General features: G+C 44.8%; 1 protein-coding gene across 3 annotated transcripts in view; it reads right to left on the bottom strand.

Moving 5' to 3' along the window:
• Positions 1-3983: 3983 nt before the first annotated feature.
• CLCF1 (cardiotrophin like cytokine factor 1) overlaps positions 3984-18112 on the bottom strand; it is a 52639-nt gene continuing 38510 nt past the window's right edge. For all 3 annotated transcript variants that reach the window (XM_077320910.1, XM_077320908.1, XM_077320909.1), the window contains 2 exons: positions 11218-11384; positions 3984-5316 (listed from right to left, as the gene is read on the bottom strand). In XM_077320910.1, coding sequence (XP_077177025.1) covers positions 4834-5316; positions 11218-11384 — 650 coding nt within the window. In that variant the 3' untranslated portion in view covers positions 3984-4833. The remainder of the gene's footprint in view (positions 5317-11217; positions 11385-18112) is intronic.

The raw sequence follows: 18112 nt of genomic DNA, 5'->3' as shown, positions 1-18112 counted from the left end.
GGACTTGTAAAGAAAGCTCCTGTCCCTGTGAAACAGATGATAAGGTACTAAGGAATCCCCTGGAGAGGTGGGGGAGCTGCAAGACATCTGGAAGGGGGACTGAAACCAACTCTTGTCCTGCCTTTAAAAGGGAAGTCAGCAGTGGGAAACTTCTGGTGAGTTACATAGAGGGACGGAGGCAGTGTAGCTCCTTTGATTCATATCGATGGGGGTGGGAGTAGATAGAGTGGCTAAGAGCTCAAGCCTTGTTCTCTCCTTGTTTAACACTTTAGTGATCTCACTACAGCTGGAAAGGGCCACAGCAGCCAACCTGGATGCAGAGACCCTCTAGTGATCTGTCTCCGGGGATCCAGGCTGGCTTCCTACAGTCCAGCATAAGACACGTTTTAAGAGGTGAGGTACTGGAGGCCTGCTAGTTACAGCATGGATGAGTGGCTTGGAGCCAGGATTCTTCTGAGCATCTATTCCCAGCTTTGGGATGGGAAGAAGGTCTAAGAGGGTTGAAAGCAGGAAGGATGGGGCTGGGAGCTGGAACCTGTGCAGACTACTCCGTTGGTGGTAGTTCTGTGGGGTTCATACTTTGGAAGCCAGCTGCTGTGATAGTCTGTTCCTCTTCCTACAGATGCTGGCTTTCATTTTTTCCAGCTTAACATTCTGTCTAGTTGCCATTGTCCCGTGCTTACTAGAGAACAGCTTACTGAAGCAATGGTAGAGGCACCCTCCTTACTTACCTGAAGTCCCTGGAGGGATTTCTGAGAAGGGGGAACTGCCATTGTTTAGGAGAGGCCAAGGCATTTGCCTGCTTTCTATCCTAGTTTTTACAAGGGCTGAAATGGGCTGAGGGCAAAAACTGACTTCCCCTTGATTCCCAACAGAGCAGGAACAGTGACACAGGAGTAAATATAAGCTTCCAGTTCCCATCATCTCCAGTTAAAAGGATCAGGTAATAAGTGATAAGAAAGACCTCTACCTGAGACCCCGGAGAGGTCCTTCCAGTCAGAGTAGACAATATTGTCTGGCTTTGTATAGGGCAGCTTCCTGTGTTAAACAGAAGGTTGCCAGACTGCAACCAGATTTCCTCACCTTTAATACTATGTTCAATCAGGAAGCACAACAGTCATCTGCCCATTCCCCACCCCACCCCTACCAGTCAGTCTGTCTGCCTTCCCCACTTGCTCTGCAGCACACCTGGAAGCAATGGTTGGCTGTCATTGACTCATAATTTTTTTTAGCTCATGAACAAATCTGTACTTCCTTGTAAAGGCACTGGTTAGGGGAAATGTGCCAGAGTGGCTGGGTTCTCCTTTTTTTTTTTTTTTTTTGGTATTACTCATCTGTTCATTTATGAGAGACTTTGATCTTCTTTTTTTCAGTGGCCTCTATCTTTCCACTATGACATAAAGCTACTGTGCTGATGCCCAGTTTGGGGTTTGCTCTTGCCTATCACTTACACAATCAGAAATGGCCAAATAGGCATCAACAACTCCTGTTCATATAATGGCAAGTGGTATGAACTGTGGGCAAGGAAGTCACCAGCTCAAGAGTCACCTATGTCATGCATTCAGAAGGCCTCACACAAGCCACTGTCACTCACCCCATTTGATAGGAGCATTGCAAATATTATTATAGATAATATTGGGCTGATCCTGTGTTGAGCAGGGGGTTGGCCTAGATGGCCTGTACGGCCCCTTCCATGATTCTATGATGATACATGGGTAACACTTTGAACCTTCTGAAGAATGTTTCAAGTAACCAGGCACAGCAGCTCCCAACTGCCTGGAGAAACAAAAGTCCTACCCCTTTAATAGAGGCTTAATGGGATATTATTTAACAGGTGGTGTTCTATACCTACACACAATGAAAAGATTCAGGTGCCTATCGCCACATATTATTTCACTATGAAAAGAGCAGGCTCCAGGTCTGTGGGCAACTGTTAGCCACATTCTCTTTATTCCAAGTTACTCTTAGGGCCAAAGTCCTGGATACAATTTTTAATGAGTTGGGTTTAGGTTCCTCTCTTTCCTTGCAGCCACAAGGCAGCTGCAGGGAATGTTGCTTTAAGAACCTGTGGGCCCTCAAATTCAGTTTGGGACCACAATGCGTGTGTGTGTGGGGGGAGAAGGGCTCCTCCCCCCTCAGACCATTTGGCCAAGTCAAAACAACCCAACTGGAGTTAGGTGAATAACTCCCTCCCCCTGCTGTTCTGACTCTGGAAAATGGACAGGAGAGGCAAGAGACCTCCTTCCCTCTACTGTGTCAAGATCCCAAGCCAAATTGAGGCCCTGTAGACTTTTAACATTCCCCACAGCTGCTGTGTCACTGTGGGGAAAGTGAGTCTGGCCCATGAGACCCGGTTGTGATGCATTCATTACTCTCCCTCAGCACAGGAAAATCTTGTCACGTACAGCCAAAGTACAGGATATGTTACTGATGTATTCTGACCTCAACTCACTTGTACATATTCTAGTTGGTGGCATTGCTGGTATATAAATGGACACTCTGAACATGAGGGCTGATTAATCTGGGGCTCTTTCCATCTCTTTTAATTTGCTTCAGTCTTTGCATAATCCTTTACATTTTGAAGACAACTCAAACAGGGGTATCACCATGGTTCTCTAAATACTTGTATTTCCTCAGAACTTCCGTCAAGACCAACCAAGTCTCATTAGGCTGTCTGAACCAAGAATAACCAACTACCTCTGGAACAAATTCTTTTGTACATTGCCTAAAGAAGCTTAGCAAATCTAATTGGAAGAGGTAAGTAAGGCAAAGACCACCACTTTTTATGGACAGAGGCTTGATTCCATTAGTTCCTATACATCATGGACTGAAATAAGCATGTAAACTTTTTTAGACTTTTACCTGGTGATTTCTGAAACTGTAAAGGCTCAGATCATCCATCCATATAAAAGGTGGTGACTTTAATAGAAGGGCCAATTGCTCTTTAATAAAAGGGCCAATTTAATAGAAGGCACCAATTGTCTTCCAGTTCTTGGACTGCCTTCTGTCTCTTCATTCTAGGGTTGCCAGGGTTGATTATGCAGGTCTACCCTAGTTGCCAGCAGGGGATGGGTGGCAAGGTTGCCAGGGTGGGAAATGCCTGGGAAAGACAGGGACTTCAGTGGGGCATAATGCCACAAAGTCTGCCCTCCAAGGTATCCCTTTTCTCCAGGGGAACTGATCTCTGTAGTCTGGAGATGACCTGAAATGCCAGGGGATCCCCAGGATGTGCCAGGGGATCTCTACTTTATTCCTGGGTTGTATTCCCAATTTACTGTGTATCCCCCACAGCTCTGCAAGTATTTTGTCTGCCCATGCATCTTGGACATTTACTCTTTTAGGTCCCGTATGATGCTTCTACAGTTACCTCTGACCTCTCCTAGAGTTTTAGCTACTTCTGGGATGGACTCAGTGCTCTACATTGGGGACATAAAGGAGGGTAGAGGGTGGCAAGAAGACTTAGATGACAATGCTATAATCTGATAAGAAATGCTTCCTCAGTCAACAGCATCATTGTTTGCAGGGGTTTCTTAGGCTTATAGAATGATTGATTATATTTACACATTTATATTTACTTATTTATTATATTTATATTTTCCAGGACAGAAGCTACGTGCTTCTTAATTGTAGTTTCTTGGTGGAAGGTCAACAGGAGGACGTTTCTTATCTAGAGATATAAACTCAGTCTGCTATAATGTATGACGGGATTGTGCCCAGAGCCAGTGTAGTGTAGTGGTTAAGAGTGCCAGAAGAAGAATGGGGAAACAGGTTCAAGTCTCACTCTGCCATGAAGCTTACCAAACAATCTTGGGCCAGTTATTCTTTTGAAGCCTAACCAATCTTACAGGGTTGTTGTGAGTATAAAACCAAGGAGGGAAAATGAATATATATCACTGTGAGCACCTTGGAAAGAAGGCTAGGATAAAAATGTACTAAATAAATAAAGATGTTTTGAAGAAAGAAGGCCAGCACAATTCCTGGAGAAAGCCTTTTATTTGTTAATACAAGAATAGAAATTCTGCAATAAATACAATCTAATAAATAACATCTGAAAATAAATAAATATTAATACAGACAAACTGAGAATAACACAACCTGACCTGGGGGGAGATAGATGGGGGAGGGCAGAGAGGGGAGAGACCAGAGTATGGGACTTTAGATGGGGAAACTCTCCATCTCGTCCCCTCTCCCCTCCCTTGCTGGTGTCAATGTAAACCACACAGTTTCACCGGCCGGCCAGCCACAGCATGGAAGGAGAAGAATAAGCAGGCAGCGATGACTGTTGATTGGTGGCCCTACTTGTTTTCTGCTGGGACTCTTGGCTTTGATGACTGTGGTATGTGCTTTCCTCAGAACGGCCCAGTCTTGCCAGTGTGAGGCCTCGCTGTAACTGGCACAAACCCCTCAAAAGAGAATTCAGAGCCTAGGCTCTGGAGAGAGCAAATTAAGGAGCTGGATTGTCAGAGGTGGAGGTTGCCAGATGTTTGCTGCCCTGCAGCCAGGGCTTTATTGCTCATCACTGAGGCGGGAGGGAGCAGGGTTCTTCCTCTCCTTCTGGAAAATTAATAGTCCCCTCTGGGAAGGAAGGAATAAGAAAAATACAGGAAACTAAGGAGGAGGAAGGAAGGGAATGGGTAGGTGAGAGTATGCTCACCTAGAGGCACAGCTTCATAAATGACAGCGGTGCAGCACCATGAAGCAGGGTGACATTATTTTTAGGTGGGTTTGAAGGAGAGAGTAGATTTATAGGCTTTGAAACACCTTAGGCCTTTGAAGGGCAAGTATACCATCAGTGGTTGAGGTGATGAGACATCAAATGGTGAAGGGCAGGGGTCAAAAGCCCCTGGTTTCGAGGTGCAGCATAACAGCAGAAGGTGGCACCCTCTTGCGCAGCCTATTGAAGTCCTTGGCTGAGCGCCACAGCCAAGTCTGCAACTCTTTGAGCAACCAGAAGTCATCCATCTTGCGCAGGAAGTGGCTGTTAGGGGTAGGGGTACCATCAGGCACTGGAGGTGGAAGTGGGTAGCCCAGAGAAGCCATGATGCCAGCAATAGAGCCCAGCAGCCCTTGCAGGCTGGCACGGAAGTGGGCCAAGCTGTGGCGCAAAGTTGGCATGGCAGCTGGGGTTGCTCCATCCATGGTCCTCAGGTAGCACAGTAAGTGGCTGTAAGCCCGGTAATTGGCCGCTAGCCGTGCATTGTCATTCAGGCTGCGCCACAGCTGAAAGTCCACCGTGGCACTGGGCACAGCCTCTGCCCCGATTAGCCGGGGAGGGTCAAAGTCCGGCTCATTGAAAGGTGGTCCCAAGTAGTTGAGCTGTAGAAAAAGACAAGAAGCAATTAAGTTTAACATGTCTAGCAGCTCCATGTATCTTCTTCATATACTTAACCTCCTATTCCTGCTCACTGGGCTAATGAGATGTGCATTATGGGGACTGAGCCAGGTTAATTCTTTAGAGCTGCACAGCACAGTGGGATTAAGGATTAAGCACAGACCTTGCATGAGGGCCAATGCAAGGCAATGGCTAGAGTAACAGACCAGGCTCTAGGAGTCCCAGGCTCAAATCTGTACTACTCTTCCATAGAAGCCTGTTGGATGGCCTACTCCCACACTCTCATGGGGTTGTTGTTATAGGGATAAAACAGGGGAGAAGAACACTGTAAGTCTCTTTGGGTCCCCACTGAGGAGAAAAGCGGGATATAAATTAAGTAAATAAATAAACGTTTTTGTTGTGGTACTGAAATGCATGCATTCAAATGCTGACATACCAATGCATATGCCTGTACAGACAAATCCTTGTATATGCAAATGTTTGGATATACTGAGACTCCCAGTATGTGCATATGCTAATATTGCTTCTTGACTAGTGACAGGCACTATAATGAGCCCTGCAACTGCAACCAGGCATAACTATATTCTAATACATGTACATATTGAAATCTCCCCCTGCACATTCTGGTGGATATGTGTATGTGTGTGCACGCACACACACAGAGTTCATTAACATCCCGCCACCCTGCTGAGTTGCGTTCCTGGGATTCCCCACCCCACTGCCAGCACCAGTGCCCTGCGGAGCAGCAGGATTGCCCAGGCAGAGGGGTAGGCGGGCAGGGTGAAGCACAGAGCGGAAGGGAGGTGTGTCAAGACCTGCGGGTGTGTGAACCATCTGACAAGCTTGGGAGACAAATTAATTTCCTCTGTGTCGCCTGAGGGCAAGTGGAGACATTCTTCCCAAACAACAGCACAAGCGAACTCATAGGGCAGGCTGGGACGTAGCCAGCACACTCAGGGGAAGTGAGACAGGGGCAGCTCTCGTAAGGGCAAGAAAAGAGAAGGAAGGTGGTATGAGGCATCAGGCAGGACACATAACTGGAAGATGCACTGCTGAGGAAAAGAGGAGACCAGCTATAGCAATTATGTGCAGCATACAATTTGTTGCCAATTTGTTCTCCTTCATGGGCATTGTCAAGAGACGGTAGCCTCAGCCGTCTTAGACAACTTAAGGCTCCACTAAGCATGCTGAAATTCTGTCTCCATTACCTTAATGGGTGATCAGAATAACCAAAATAGCCCTAAATGTTAAACAATAATGAACCCCACCCTTGCACTGTGCCCACCACCAAATCACAAGGACCTTTCAAGACTAGCCTTGGATTCTTTTTCTTTGCTTTAAAAATTTTGAGTATGTAGACACAGGCTGCAGTCAAAGCTTTCTCTGTAACTGCAAGGACTTGGGTATACATGGATTTAATATTAAATACTGACTAGTGAATGGATCTGTACCTACAGCATAGTGGGAGAGGGAATTTAACCTTCCCTTCCCCAAAGTAATTTTGATGATCAAAACTGTCCCCAGCTATTATTAGCTCTAGAGTGGGGAAATAGGGATAGACTTCCTGAGCTAATACCGTATTTGCCGGCGTATAAGACAACTGGGCATATAAGACGACCCCCCAACATTTCCACTCTAAATATAGAGTTTGTTACATTACATTACAGTACTGAAGTGCACCCGGCGTATAGGACGACCCCCCCCCCCACTTGGAGGCATGTTTTTCAGGGGGGGAAAGTAGTCTTATACGCCAGCAAATACTGTAACTTGTGCTTTCACAGTTGCATTGTCGTAAAGCATGCAAAAGCTGAAAAGCATTTGTAAATCAGTCTTCCTGCATGAAGTCTGAGCCTTCTTGTTTTTCACACAGGTACACTAATAGCATCAGGAAAACTGAAGATTAGTTTCTTAAGTGGCATGTGTGAATTAATGGGAGGTGTGTGTGTATATGGGAGAAGTGAGCCAAGAGATAAACATAATTAGTCTGGGATTTGTATCAATGTTACCAAAATATTACTTGGGAACTCAAATTTTGTATCAAAGAAGCTGAGTTCTGTGACCCATATAACTGATGGAAAAGAGCACACGCTCCTTTTTTTTTATTTTTAACCATTTCTTTGGCTTGTCATTGAAAGGATCAAAAGTAGAGCACTGAGTATAGAAAGTTTCCTTTTCTTCTGCAATTTCACTAGAAATGCTCACATGTTGTCCCACCTTTGTTTCTAAACAGAAAGGCTATAAACATGCCTTTTTAAAAACCTACCAAAATCCCAAAGAACTGGGGGGGGGGTATTTTTTGGGGGGGGGGTTGTTGTTGCATACTATGCTTAGCCCTAAATTCCATGATTCCACACAGTTGTGGAATATATGATATCATGGCTGCAAGGCTGGTCTAAGCAGCTGCTGCTTCTCATGACCATAGCTAAGCACTGTAGTGCACCTAGTACTAGAAGCAAAGGAAATGCCCCAGGAAAAGTCACCTTTTCCTCCTCCTGAGCCACACAAGTGTTCACCACAGCAACAGGACTGTACTAGTTATGAGATGCTCAACCACCAAGTGAGTTAATGGAGATTTGATTCACTTTAACAGCACATCAGATCCTTAAGACAGGGGTGGCCAAACTGTGGCTCTCCAGATGTCCATGGACTATAATTACCATGAGCCCCTGTCCTACATTTGGCCACGCCTGCCCTAAGTAATACCTGTGAGGATGAGAACTTGGTATTACATTTCTCCAGAATGTCTGAAGTGCACTCTGCAAAACTCCTTACATCACCACATAGGGAAATGTCTTTGCTCAAACAGAAATCCCCTGGCAGAAATCACAACAACCCTCAAACAGTCGCCAACAGGGCAGCTGAATCAACTGGTTTCCTATGAGATACAGAAACCCTGTAACTATGTGGCTGTGTGCACATGTGTGCACATGTGTGGGTGTTTTCTCTGTTGCTGAACCATTCAGTTGTCAATCACTATGCATCACTGAGACCTTTTCTGCACAGCGCCTGCTCAGTGTCAGCCTGCTCAGGAAAAAGCAGTCAGTAAGGGGACTATCCTCAAGAGAGCCAGACTTTGGGTGAAAAGAAAATACAACAGTGGCCAACAGTATTATGAGGAGCTGTATTTGTGTAGGGTGAACCTATTGGGCTTGCAGGGAGGCTCTGATTCCATATCCTGAGTGCAACATATTCTCTTGGAATCATGATACCATGGTTGGTATCATGTAATAACTGAGCTCCTGCCTCATCTCTTATATGATCTGAAGACACACATGTCTTAGGTATGGCATAGATGGTTTGGAATGATCTACCCTGCTTTAAAAGCACATGAAGATTTTTCTGTCTGAAAACAGAACAATTCTGTAAAGTTCTAGCATGTTTGACGATAAGTTGTGGTTAGCTCATATATGTTAGTACCCATGGCATCACCAGCATATCTCCGGCACCACAATCCTGGAGAGGCTTACATTTTGATTTCAAAATGTTCAGGGGGGGGGGTTGTATGTGTACAGATATGTATGTGTACGGATATAAAAATACTGTTTACATTTTTCTTCTCCAGATGGATGCTCCAATGAAGGTATAAAAGGAGCAGCAAAATGAGGAACTGGTCCATCCTTCATCTTGTTTATGTATCTATATGTAAGGGATGTTGTGAAGCCAGGTTCATGCTGTAAATAAAAAACCCACCATGACTGGTGTCAACCATTTATTTTATATCTGTATAAAACTGGAACCAACTGAGACATGATATTTTGAAGGCTGCTCTAACTCTTAAATTTCATGCACAGACATTGCTGGCATGGAGGAAACTTTCTTGTTGATTTGCTGCCTGAGAGATTAGAGAATACAGCTAGTTTCTTACAGAGTGTTCAGTTTATTCGTCAGAGGGGCTGTTAAGGTTATAATTGGAATTTTATCAGTTTTATATATTACTGTCAATTGTTTTAATGCCAATAAAGGTCTTAGGCATGTATGTATGCATGTAGGAAACTGTAAATCCTGCATGAGCTAACCACACTCATATTGCTTACAGTGCACATGGGAACCTACCACCAATTGGTGTTTCCTACCCTGAATGTTGAAAGAGACATATCCACAAAGGCACTAATTACATGTGGCAATACACACATGTGGAACATGTGTCCTGCTGGACTCATTTCAGGACAGTCCTCTAGCCTACGCTCCTTCTATTCTATTGGCTAAAATGATCATTAAGCAAATCATTAATATGAATTTTTAAAAATATTGCCATTTCATTAGGTACATTTCAGTCAAATGTTAATATATAATGATACCTCATATTGCAGCATTTCAGCACCCTATTTTAGTATTAAGGTAGGAAAATCAGAAAAAAGTAAGACTGTGATCATCATCCTGATCCAGGATCACCTCACGCTTTTCTGGTAAGAGATAGGATGAAAATGCACACTGTTACTCATGAGGGTGGGCTCCGTGCCAGATATCCATTTGGCTCTGACTAGTAGCTCATGAAAATGCACCCTTATATAATCACTGGCTCCCTGTCCTGGATAGCCCAAGCTAGCTTGATCTTGTCAGATCTCAGAAGCTAAGTAGGGTTGGTCCTGTAGAATTTGGATGGGAGACCACCAAGGACTACCAGGGTTTTTATGCAGAGGCAGACAATGGCAAACCACCTCTGAGGCCTTGAAAACTCTATGAGATTGCTGTCGGCTGCAACTTGATGGCAAAAAAATAACCACTAGCAGGCTAGTATGACTGAGAAGGCTGTTCAGTTCAAGGACAAGTATCTTCAGTAAATGCATTTATCCCACTAATAAAAAAGACATCTTCAGCTGTTATAAAATGGCCTAGTTCTTAGGCTACCATGATCTGGAGAGCTTAGCCTAGCCTGATCTTGTAAGATCTTGGAAGCTTAGCAGGTCAGCCTTGGTTAGTATTTGGATGCGGGACTACCAAAGAAATCCAGAGTTGCTATTCAGAGGCATGCAATGGCAAACCACCTTTGCATGCCTTGAAAGCCCTGCAGGGTCACTCTAAGTTGGTTGCAACTTAGTGGCACTTTCCACCACGGGTTGGGTGAGGTTGGAAGTTTCTCAGGTGCCATTTTAAAAAGGAAATTTCCAGAAGTCAGTTGTGCTGGAAAGTATGAGTTCCTAAACGTTCTAGTGCCAAATTCAACTGCATTTCTTCTTTCCACTTATGACTGCTCTTAGTATCCAGTGCCAAGAAACCTTGCCAAGGGGTAGGGTTTGGAATGCCAGGTAGGCCAGGGAGCAGGGGATACCACGCAGGCAGAGGGGCTGCCCCAGTCTCTCCTCTCCACTCAGCCGGGCGTTTCCCTGGCGAGTTCTGACAGACGAAGGCCTCACCTCACCCCAACAGGAGATGCACAACAGATTGTAAACAGAGAGACTCCACCGGTGCCTGAAGGAAGGGAGGGGGCAGTGTGTCAGATAAGCTGCCAAGCGAGGGCCATAGCTGTGGAGAGAGTGATATTTTAACTGTTCTTATTGCATAAGAGAAATTTCAGATAGGGCCCCTACCTAAAGGTGCTGCAGGCAGTGCAAAGATTGACTGCCTCTCTAAATCCCTCCTCACACTCAGCAGAGGCAGATCCTGTCTTCTTTGGTTCCCTCATTCCTTGCACTGAACATTCAAGACTCGGTTTTGTATGTTTCTATGTGTAAGATTTACTGAACTCTTGACCCAAGAGAACACAGTCTGACCCCATCTTGCTGCAGAGAAACCAGAGTTGGTTGGAAGAGGAAGTGGGGCAAGTTTACAGAATCAGAATTAGAAACTGGGCAGGAGGAGGGGGCACAAACAAAGGGGAGGGGGGAGGTTTCTACTTGGTTACTCAACTCAGAAGTCTCCACCTTTCCCAAAGCTTCTACACTCACATAAGTGGCCGCAAGCGCGTGCAGCTGGTGCTCCAGATAGCGAGTAAGGTCGTACGTCTGCTGGATTGATTGTCTGGTAGTCACTTGGTCCGTGCTGTTCAGTGCGGGCACCACAGGAAGGTTCCAGAGCGTGGCACACAGGAAGGCAAGGATCCCCCACGAATCTCCTGCAGGGAGCACACTTGTAAGGAGCTGTGGGCGAAGGGAGCACTGTGACAGGGGGAGCAAAGCCTGCATTGCCCAGCCCCACCCCATCCCACCCTACCATTCCCAGGAAAAGTTACAGGAACAAAGGGCTTAGAGAAGTCCTTTTCAAAAGCCCTGACCCATCATATCTATTTCAATACCTGCCATGGAATCTGTGATGGTGCAGCTAGGAGCCAAAGGCCACAGAATTCATTAAGTTGAGAGTGGTCCAGAACACTTAGACACTGGCCCTACATACCATGAGTAGTCCTTGGGAGAGGAAGTCAGCCACAAAGAGTAACTTATCATGCAGCCAGTCTCTCTCCACCCACCACCCACACTGCCAAGGAGGTGAATCCTCATTTTCATAAAAGCAAAATGACTCTTAATGGCACTCCCCTCTTGCCACAACCAACTCATCCCATAATTCATTACTTTCCTATGGATCCATGCACCACTATCTGTTCCCATTTTGCATTTAGAGGGAAACTACCAAGACCAAGGTGTAATGGAAACTCTGAAGACAAAAATGAACAACAAGTCTAGTGGAGATCAATCATACAACCTGCTTCCCTCCAGCCACTTCATTGCAGTCCTGCTAATCCACTACCACTCTCAATTTTTTTACCACTGAGAAGAGCCCCCTGAAACATTCTTCAGGTTTCGAGAATCCCCAGAAGTGTTGCGATCATGCAGAATATACTTGGGAAGCATAGTTGTGTACACGCCTACTTGGGACCCCTCCCCTTCCCATCCCCGCCCCCCCAGGCCCATCATTGGACATCTGGGGGGAAGAGCGGGTTGACATGACCATATATAGTCATATCACCCAATAAATATTTAACAAACAGTTGTCCTCTCTGTCCTCCACCAGTCTCGGACTGTAGGGTGGAGAGGAGGGGTTGCAATCATAATCTGAGAGGATTTCTCCTTCAGGGCCCTTCCTGCACCTCAATCCCAAGTATTAAATGTGTTGGCCTCTCAGCATTCCTGGAATTAACTTCAGTCCTAGATCCACCTCAGTCAGGTGTCCAACCTGGCCATGGGGTATAGACAGCACTAGTTGCCCTGACGTACGACGTCCACCACTAGCTGGACCAAGGCAGATCAGTGCTGTTGGTACTACTAGATCTCCCAGCAGCATTCAACACAGTCGACCATAAGCTTTTAGCTCACCACCTCACCGAGGCTTGAATACGGGGGACAGCCCTTCAGTGGCTGATCTCCTTTTTCCAGGGTCGTGGACAGCGGGTAGCAATAGGAGAGAGATCATCAAGCCACCGACGACTCACTTGTGGAGTTCCACAAGGAGCATTCCTCTCTCCAATTTTATTCATTATCTTTATGTGCCCTCTTGCCCAACTGGTATGAAAGTTTGGGCTCGGATATCATCAATATGCAGATGAAACCCAGCTCTTCCTCCTGATGGATGGCCGCCATGACTCTCCCCCAGAAGCATTAGCCAGCTTCTTGGAAACAGTGACGTGATGTCTCAAGCAGAGTAATCTGAAGCTCAATCCTTCAGAGATGGAGGTTCTATGGCTGGGCTGGAAGGGACCAGGTGAGGAAGCACATCTGTTCACCCTGGATGGTGTGCAGCTAACAGTGGTTCACTCTGCCAGGAACCTGGGTGTGATCCTAGATGATCCTTTCTCAATGGAAGCTCAGATCATGAGAGTAGTGCAGCTGGCATTCTACCACCTTCACCAGGCCAAGTTACTAGTGCTCTACTTGGCCCCAGAAAACCTAGGCACAGTGATCCACGTGACGGTCACCTCTAGATTGGACTTCTGCAACGCGGTCTATGCAGGCCTGCCCTTAGCCTTGATTCAGAAACTACAGCTGGTCCAAAATGCAGCAGCCAGGGTCCTCACACCAACACCATGGAGGTCCCACATTTGGCCCATCCTCCAACAACAGCAGTGGCTACCAGTCAAATTCTGGATCAGGGGTTCTGGTAATAACCTTCAAGGTCATACACAGTCAGGGCCCAGTGTACCTGAGGGACTGCCTTTCTGCCTACATGCCTCAAAGAGCTTTGCACTCTGCCACCTCCAACTGCCTAGTGATCCCCGGCCCAAAAGAAGCCCGCTTGACCTCAACCAGGGACAGAGCATTCTCTGTTCTGGCCCCCACCTGGTGGAATGAGCTCCCAAAGGAGATCAGGGCCCTAATGGAACTAAAACAGGGCCTGCAAAAGGGAGCTTTTCCGCCAGGCATTTGATTGAGGTCAACCGGAACCAGTAACACTGCTGGGCCCCTGAACCTCCCTCCCAGGAATCCATGTACCTGTACTGAACCATGGACCTGTTTGATTGTTCGGTTAAATAATTATTTTCTGTTGTTGTTATTATTTTTTAAATCGCTGTATTTTACTTGACACAAAACTGAGTTCGATGTATTGTTCTTTATGTTCCATGTGAACTGCCCTGATCCTCAGGGGAGGGCAGTATACAAATACAATAAATAAATAAACAAACAAATAAATTAAAATAAATCAACTTCTACCCACTTGGGAACCCCTTCCAGGACCACCAAGAAACCCCAGGGTTTCTTGAAACCCTGGTTGAGAAAGTCTGGCCTTATCCCTTGATGGATGGGTCAAATCCACAGAGAGACTTGAGACAAAGATTTTCATTCCAGGCAAGGAAAGGATCGTTTTAAAGTTATTTTTATTCTATAAATGGATGAGAGAGTGTTGGTTGGGTTGGTAGCCAGAAGGATGGTATGTAGAGAAGGGTAGTTGTGATCATCTATCTCTAGCAGTAGAAAAGGACAAGAATCTATATGTGTGTATTTCATTGGTTCAGTGACTTTTTATAATTTGAATGTCTCCATGGAGTATACTTAATGTGTACCCAATAACTACGTTTTTGTTGCAAACTTTTAACAATTTAGGATAAAGGTGACAAAGGAACTAAATAAAGGTGACGAAGGAACTAAGTTTTAAAAGCTCACTAGTATACCTTGATTGTTATAATTCTGAATAATTTAGCATTTAGACAGTGAGCTGTTAGATTTGTAATGGAATTTCTGAGGGGAAAACATGACACTTTTTCTGTATAGAATTAAACTTACGTGACAAAATGTTCTGGGTTGCTGAGAAATTTTATATTTGGAGATTAAATATCTTCACCATTTTTCCATATAAATACCCCTATGTGGCTTCTTAATTTATCTTGCTAAGCCAATGTATTTTCCCCTGACAAATGTTGAAGGGTATGGATATCCTCTGATTTCAGCAGATGGGTACTGAAAATGGGGTCATGCCTGCATAGCCATCATACAAACCTGTTACTCATGCCAATGCCTCCCACGTGCTGATTCACCCATGAAACACACAGCCCGGCCCTGGCCACTTACGCTTCATTAAAGACTATCCCGCGGCATTTTCCTGTTTGTACCACGCCTAGGCTTGGCCCAGCCCAGATTATTCTAGCCTGCTTCACTGCTTCTGTTGATCTTCACACTGGGGACAGTGCCCACCCATTCCTTCTCCTACTCGTTTTATACAATTTATTGTTTATCTTGTTTACAGATTCATTGCAGATCTTAAGGAGGAGTTAACAGTAAGAACCTCAGGGACCCTTATCCTCTCAACCAGTAGGACTCTCCAGATAACCATTTCACTTCCTCCTGGCTGACTTGTAAAGTAAATTCTGGACAGTAACAGTGTTCATGTTGTCTGATACAGTATCTTGTTCATCAACCAAGTAGCTCAGGACAGCAGACATGGTTCTTCCCTCCTGACAGAAAATGACTGGCCAGAAGCTGTGAGCTTAATGGTTGATGGGATTTCAACCAAGATTTTCCACACTGGTTCCATTTGGAAGGCAATTTTTTTCTTTCTCTTGTGCACTAGTTAACAAATGCACACCAACATATTCCCCTTTAGAATGAGTACTAGTATGTGTATGTACACACAACTCCATCTTCTCCTGTTGCCCTTGTTTTGGCAGATTTTTGATTTCTTAAAAAGAGCATAGTTGTGTTTTTAAGCATTTGGCATTTGTTTAAAAATCCACACAGTTCTTTTCCCCTTTAAACTGAAATACTGCTCTGGGTGGCAGGAATTTTCTTCATGGTAGGGAAGGGAATGTACCAAGATCTTATTAGACCTTCTGCATAAGACAGCAAGATCTACACCAGGGCCTATTCTGCCATAATAGATAATGCACTTTCAATGCACTTTAGAAGTCAATTTTCCTGTTCCGCACAGGAAAAACCAGCTGCCAAAGCACATTGAAGGTGCATTATCCTATGTGCACAGACTAGGCCCTAGATGAGTAAATGCAGATTAAATTTTAAAAAATCATGCAGGCTTTTATCAAGGAGTGAATTCCTAAGGCCACTGTCTTCACAATGAAGATTATTTTTATTTTTGTTGAATATTAATCCTTGTCTTTAGTTTATTCTGGTATACATCTATTTTCCGCTAGATTATCCAGTTGTGAAAGTATGGAATGGAGGTGTAACTTAGAGTATCTGCTTTGCATACAGAAGGTCTCAAGCGCAAGCCATGCACTCTCTAGTTCAAAAGATTTGATAGCAGAGTTTTTTGTAAACAAGCTCAACCTGAGACACCAGGGGGCTGATGCCAATTAGAGCTAAACTAGATTGGACATTTTTTGCACATGCAGCTCCAAAATGGGGGCAATAATTTACCCTGGGGGCATTTCAGCTTTGGTAGACAGCATGGGGAGAAGGCAGAAGCCCCTCCCCCCTTTGTATTAAGGTCCCAATTGGAATTGTGCCCTTAAAACCATTGTGTCTAGTTTGGTCCTTAAGAAAGATAGACCAGTGGTCTGATTTGATATAAGGCAGCTTCATATGAATGGGAAAATACATAATTAAAACCGGGATATACAATGGGAGAGCCTTTCTAAACCTTCTAATAAGATTTATAGGGAACTGACCAAGTGCCTACAAGCAGCACCTAGATTGTCAGGTGCCACTTGAAAAGCCAGAACAAGGGAAGCATGAATTGAAATTTCCACTATCATGCATCTCATAGGGTGCCCTTGAGTGAATCACTGTTTTAAAACCCAAGTAATATCGCAGGGTTGTTGTAGAAGATGAACGAGGAGCAAAGATCTAAGTATGCCTCCCACAGTAGGATAAAAATGTGATACCTAAGTTTGAACCATAAATGTGATAACTAAATGGCTAATATGAGCTAGAAAAGGTGTGATAGAGCCACAATTAATGTAAATTATGGTGTTTAAATTTTAATGTTTTATGATTGATGTCACTCATCCCGAACCTTGTGGTTATTATTATTGTTGTTGTTGCTGTTGTTGTTGTTGATGAAGATGATGATGATGATGATGATGATGATGAAAGTTTGGACAATGCCAGTGATGAAAATTTGATCCATCATAACTATGTCCAAATGAATAAAACAAACAACATTTTTTTAGCGACAAACGGATTCTCGCCCATTATGTGGAAACACATTTTGCATAATGGGTGCAGTGGTGGCTGGCAAGGCTCAGCACTGAGCCTTGCTCGCTGTGTTGTCACCACTGCTGCCTGTCTTCCAAGTCTGTCCCCACATTCCTGAGTATGGGACCGGCTGTGGAAGATGGGCAACAGAGCAGTAAACGGGGCTCAACACCAGGCCTTGCCATTCACTGCTGCCTCAGCCACCTCCCCACTCTCCTGAGGATGGGACTGGCCATGGAGGATGGGCAGCAACAGTGTAGCAAGTAGGGCTCTGTGCCGGGCCTGGCCAGCCGCCACCTACTGGTGTGCTCCCTGGGGAAGTCATAACTGTTTCAGGGGGCACACCAGTAGATGTGTTTCCACATAAAAAAACATCTGTTTAGAACTATAGTGTAGGCTGGAAGCTGCTGATTATAATGTTGTTGTACACTAAACGAGAAAGACTTGGAAACTATTTTTAAACTCCTGGGGAGTACAACTTATTCATTATAGCCCGTTCTGCATGTACAGTTTATTCTTAATTTTCACTGAATTTGGGTTGGTATGACTTAATTTGAATGCAGTGCATGCACTCTACACCTTTATCTTTTTTTCTGATTTTTCTACGTGGATTCCTGGAGCATAGATACTGCATTATAATCAAAAGAATTGCAGTTAGTGCAGGGGGGGGGGGAGGTAGACCATCTTATTAGCATGAATCTACTGATTGGTCAATTTTGATTGGATGACAAAGGAGATTCTTTGATCTGTTGTGTTGCCCACTGTACTGAGTCAGGAGACATGCATGTGTGTATACATGTTTGCCTGCCCACTTGATCACTTTTCCTTGTATGCATGTGCAAGAAACATTATAGCCCCATTGCTGTTGAGCTGTGAATGCTCACTGCTCTTTCTCTGCCACCCAAAGTATACAGAAAGCTCTCCATCTTGCTGTTGTTCAAACATTAGTTGAACTTCACTTCAACTGTCACATTATGAATAACAGCTAGAACCCCAATACATGGGTGGATCAATACATGCCTCCCTGGAAGAATGCCTACTCAAAAGTAAATACCCATGAAGTGATTTAAACTGTATGCCATCAACTGAGGTGAGAGTAGCAGGGACCCCTAGCATGAGGGAGAAGAGGGGACTGCAGTTTACACACTGAACTGATCCCCATTCCTCCTTTCCACTGCCCTGTGTCTGAGACTGTTGTGAGTTGCTGCTCCAGCAGCGACCTAATGACCTAATCTAATGTCCACCATTCATTTTCACTAAAAGA

This window comes from Paroedura picta, chromosome 2 (assembly GCF_049243985.1).
Source record: "Paroedura picta isolate Pp20150507F chromosome 2, Ppicta_v3.0, whole genome shotgun sequence".
Classification (NCBI taxonomy): Eukaryota; Metazoa; Chordata; class Lepidosauria; order Squamata; family Gekkonidae; genus Paroedura; species Paroedura picta.
The sequence above is the reverse complement of the archived record's forward strand: the minus strand, read 5'-3'. Positions and strand labels throughout refer to the sequence as shown.